The 4,961-nt window shown below is 36.1% G+C and overlaps 1 protein-coding gene across 1 annotated transcript in view; it reads right to left on the bottom strand.

Moving 5' to 3' along the window:
• The window catches only part of LOC107741796 (interleukin-21 receptor-like), a 9,628-nt gene extending 5,676 nt beyond the window's left edge, over positions 1-3,952 (bottom strand). Inside the window, exons 1-7 of the mRNA XM_016554580.1 lie at positions 3,819-3,952; positions 3,342-3,465; positions 3,023-3,131; positions 2,680-2,876; positions 1,872-2,017; positions 1,530-1,777; positions 542-635 (exon numbers count right to left, since the gene is read on the bottom strand). Of these exons, the coding sequence (XP_016410066.1) occupies positions 542-635; positions 1,530-1,777; positions 1,872-2,017; positions 2,680-2,876; positions 3,023-3,131; positions 3,342-3,444 (897 nt within the window). The 5' untranslated portion in view covers positions 3,445-3,465; positions 3,819-3,952. The remainder of the gene's footprint in view (positions 1-541; positions 636-1,529; positions 1,778-1,871; positions 2,018-2,679; positions 2,877-3,022; positions 3,132-3,341; positions 3,466-3,818) is intronic.
• Between the last annotated feature and the right edge of the window lie 1,009 nt (positions 3,953-4,961).

The following is a 4,961-nucleotide window of genomic DNA, read 5'->3' as shown; positions in this document are numbered from 1 at the left end:
CAGTGTTGCCAGACGTACGATAATTATCATATTTGTACGATAATTTTGACCTCTTTACGATGTTACGATCAATAATTTAAAAAATCCCATAATGTACGATAATTTCATAATTATGTGACTCTTCAAATGATGGTAGTTGTAATCATAGGGTTCCTCATCCACGAAATCGGCTCATTACAGACACTCTAAATGCGCTCGTGCACACCTCAGAGTGTGTTAAGAATGCAGGAGGGTGCCCTGCTTTAAAGCCAACGAGCACTATGTTGCGGTCCATGACGGCAAGAACCCCCTCAACATCTGGCAACACGCAGGCTTCCGATGACAGAGACTCACAGGTGGAGTTATTTATCTCGTTTTTTATCTATTGTGGTAATTTGCAGGTTGTGTCAAAAAGTTGTTGGTCTAGATAAATAGCTGTATACGTTTGACTCATGTACGATAATTTTCTTCCAAATACGATAATTTTGAGCTTCTGGTACGATACTTGGACATTTCCAATCTGGCAACACTGCAGCTAGCTGAAAGACAAAAGAAAACATACCTTAAAGTCTCCTTGATATGTATGGTAGAGTGGTGTGAAGTACTCATGAGGGCTTGGGATGTGTTGCCATAAGGACAGCTTTTTGATGCCCCCTCTATAGATGCAAAAATACAAAGTGTTATAGGACTGAAGTGTAGTTTGGTGGATTCATTTAAAACAGGCTGTTATTGTAGGACATATCAAGTCAAGTCAGCTTTATTTTTATAGTGCTTTATACAAAAGAGACTGTTTCACAGCAGCTTCACACAGCATTAAAACATGAAAGTAACAGGATCAATTGTGTACACTTCAAAAATAAGGCAAATCCAAATGCTGCTATAAACATATGCTGATTATGTGCTGAAAAAGAAATGAAAAACAGCAGCTGTCATGAGAAATGCCAAGCTTTATGCACTTGCAGATCTTGTAGGTCTGACTTCCTCCAGTTTTTAACCTACATGAAAATAGACTGTCTGCAAAAACCTATCTGCTGCTGTTGTGGTTTTCGTGCATGTGGGCGGTGAGAAAGGACTATTCATATACGGTAAGTGCTGTCATATCGATTACTGGAAAACTCATTTAGAGGAGGCACTATCGAAATTTAAGATCATACTCGTCTATAGTCTTTTATTAAGCCCGCCCCTTTGTGGGATATCAGCCAAACTTCTCAGTACATTATCTTTCAGATTTTTAGGAATGAGTGAACTGATCTCGACAGTTTGAAAGGTTAATACAGGCTTCAGAGGCGTATGACTTACAGATAATAAAGTGACTCATGTGACTCATAAATGGACTAACAGTCATAATGAGAGAGATTTGAGTTTGCTTCACTTCTCCATATTCCGCAAAGTGACTTCTGTACAATTTGTACAATTCCCTAAATGTGCCTCATTTTGTCTGTCAAGTAAACAGTTTGTACTGAGAATGTGATTTATTTCAGACTACCGCATATCTGAACTGAAACAAAGTGAAATATTGGACAATTAAAACAAGTAAGATTAATACTCACAATTTCCCACTGGACACAAGAAGCACCAACAACAACACAGGAAGTGCCAACAGCAGGAAACAGTACTCTGGATGTTCAGAATCAGATGTCCATTCAACACTGTTGCTCCATTCACTCCACATGGATGTGAACCATCTAGGATGCACAGCAACCTGAACGTCTGCCACATACTGCCTTCCTGGCAGGAGTTTTTCACTGATGATAACCATTGATTGTTGGTTCTGCTGCAGCGTGTAATTTTGCGCCATCTGTGGAAGCATTACATGGTATTCCGAAAAATGTGCAAAATATGTGTGATTTTCCTTTCCTATATATATATATATAGAAAAATTGAGCTTTTACCTTATCCGGGTCACTTTTAGATCGTAATCGTACTCTGTAGTATAATTTTTTATACAGAGTGTGATCCGTATAAGCCACATCCCAAGTGAGGTTGAAACCACCATCAATTTTTATAATATTTAAGTTGAAAGGTTGTTTTGGCTTAACTATGAAACGAAAAGAAAACCAATGTTAGTGCACTGTACACAAGTAAACAAGACTATTGAATTACAGTGGGGCCCAAAAAGCTTGGATTCGCATTAAAAACTCTGGGACTAAGTTCTAATTTCAACCAGAATGTTTTAAGATGTTAATATTTTACACCAAGAAAGGTTATGTTCTTCGTCCATTAAAGCTCAAGATGCTCTTTGGATCAAATCATGCTGGAGAACATGGTCATCAGGTTTGACACAAACTTCATGTAGCTTGAGCAAAAATACTATGAGATTGTGAAAATCATCCCATTAAATTACAAAATCTCAGCATTTCTAAGCATTAGTGCTCTTAGACATTTGGATCTCACTGTATCCACCTTATTTCGCAAAGCAGAAGTGAGCGATTTTCTGTAAACAATCAAGACTTCCTGTTCATTAGCCACTATAAGAATAACAAAGTGCAGTTAACGGTAAAACTACCTGCAATGTGTTTGATAAGAAACAGCAGTTTGCAATAAAAAATCAGCATAATATTGATTTTCTGCTGCTAAAACAACCTGAAGCGAATGACACCAGAAGTTTTAAAAAATGTCCAGCCACGCTCTTACGTTAAAAATGAGGTGGATATGACGTTAATTTTTTACACCATTGATCAAGTAGATATCGGGACGTACCAGATTTGTATAAAACTATTTTTTCAGAGTGACTCTTTGTTGGGGTCTCCATATTGCCTTGTTTGGCCATTTGTGTTACTATGATAGAGCAGTTAGTATCATAGGACATAATAAAATCCATATTTTCTGGCTCCATTGTGCACCAGGATTGTGGCGATTTGATACTGCAGCTCCCATTCACAGGAAAATATTCATCCCTGGAAAACATGAAAATATGCTAATTAAACAACATGTTGGTCAATGGTAATGACGGGTTAAAAAACATTGAGCACGCTAGACAATGTCTCAGTAAAATGAGCCGCTTCAGGACTCAAAGTAAGAACATGATGTGCTAGATCTGTACCTGCAATCAGCCACAACGTGACATGAAGCTGCTCCTGCCGAGTCCGAATTAGAGCAGTTCAGCATGGAGATGAAATCTGTGGTACAGGTCACGCTGCACACGCCATCATCTGCAAACAGTGATGTGAGAGGAAATGTGGTCAATCGAGATACAGAAGCGGTAGCATTTCTTCTCAAAGCAACACCTGAATAGGTCAAAGGACACCAGCTAAATCACTTTTACTGCTGCAACTACATCCTTTTGAGGGTGTCGCTTTTAAGCGCTACATCAAGATGTTTGATGTAGAGGAACGGATATATTGCAATAAATGTACACTTACTGCACTCAATAAGTCCACAAATTACAAGCAAGGCTATGGCTTGCCATAAAGCCATCGTGGAGGAACAGGGAAATAATCTGCAGTCGGCCCTGCTCAGATGCATTGTACAGAGCCCACATGCAAACTGCAATGAAAGTAAATATGTTTTTGTACTGCTGTTATGTATTAATGTGTAATAAATGAATTTTGTTGTAATTAAAATGATAAATGTAATTTATTTTTAATTTCCAAAAAAAAGAGAAAAACAACAATAAATGTAAGAAAAAAAATAATCAAACACGCACATAATTACATTTTAATACAAATAAAAAGCTCAAACACATCACAATAATTTATTCAAGATTTTTCCTCTTAATCATCATATATAGGCTAGTCTATAACCAACACATTTTGATTAAACAAGAAGAAGAGATTGTTGATTTCAAAATGATGAGTGAAAGCGGCTAAAAAAAGAAGTAGATTAATTTTAAAGCTTACCTTGATAATATTCCCATTGAACCGGTTTACAAAAATATTCAGTTTGAATGAAAATGTAAAATTCTGTTCTCAATCAAATTTCAGTTGAACATTGCATAAGTCTTGCCATTTATATGCCAATCTACTGATCTACATGCACAGTCAGAGTGCTTGTGACGAAAATATGACATGAAGGATGTGGTTATGGTTAAAACAAGAGCTTATTTGCAGATGCTCCGCCCTCTGCAAGGCCAATTAAGGATATTTCCTGTTATGAAGGTGCTGCCCTTAAAGTGCAATGTCATCAAATTTTTTATCTGTGGGGCGGTCAGGACAGTTGATAACAGATTAAAAAAATAAAATAAAAAAAATAAAAAAAAATATATAAATGAAAAAAAACAACAACAAACAAAACAGTGGTGTCAGTGCTGTAATATACAATTTATATGCCAATCTACTGATCTACATGCACAGTCAGAGTGCTTGTGACGAAAATATGACATGAAGGATGTGGTTATGGTTAAAACAAGAGCTTATTTGCAGATGCTCCGCCCTCTGCAAGGCCAATTAAGGATATTTCCTGTTATGAAGGTGCTGCCCTTAAAGTGCAATGTCATCAAATTTTTTATCTGTGGGGCGGTCAGGACAGTTGATAACAGATTAAAAAAAATAAAAATAAAAATAAAAAAATATATATAAATGAAAAAAAACAACAACAAACAAAACAGTGGTGTCAGTGCTGTAATATACAATACTGAATTAAACAAAACATTCTCGAAGATCAGATTGTCTTTTGAATATTAGACTCTAATATTTATTCAACTTTATCTCCTCAATCATATTTACAACACGAATACATGTGCACTGAAGAGCTAAGAGATCCTATAGGTGTCTAAGAAATGCCTGACTAAAATTTGTAGCTCTTAAATCAGTGGGTTTCTCTAACTCGGTTTGTAAAAACAAGCAATACAGAAGTTGAAATGTATTGTTATTGCACTAATCACATAATATTAATTATTAATTAAATTATTACGCTTTAATCAGTTCATTGTTTTATTAATCTAGTATCAATTAAGTGTTCGTTGATTGCTTTAAATTGGACGTTCAGGTGATTTTCATCAGCTTGTGTTAATAGATAACAGCTTGCAACTCATCAACTTGAAA

The sequence above is a fragment of the Sinocyclocheilus rhinocerous genome, unplaced genomic scaffold, assembly GCF_001515625.1.
Source record: "Sinocyclocheilus rhinocerous isolate Xijiao unplaced genomic scaffold, SAMN03320098_v1.1 scaffold676, whole genome shotgun sequence".
In the NCBI taxonomy this organism is placed as follows: Eukaryota; Metazoa; Chordata; class Actinopteri; order Cypriniformes; family Cyprinidae; genus Sinocyclocheilus; species Sinocyclocheilus rhinocerous.
This window is presented reverse-complemented; position numbering and strand designations above follow the sequence as displayed.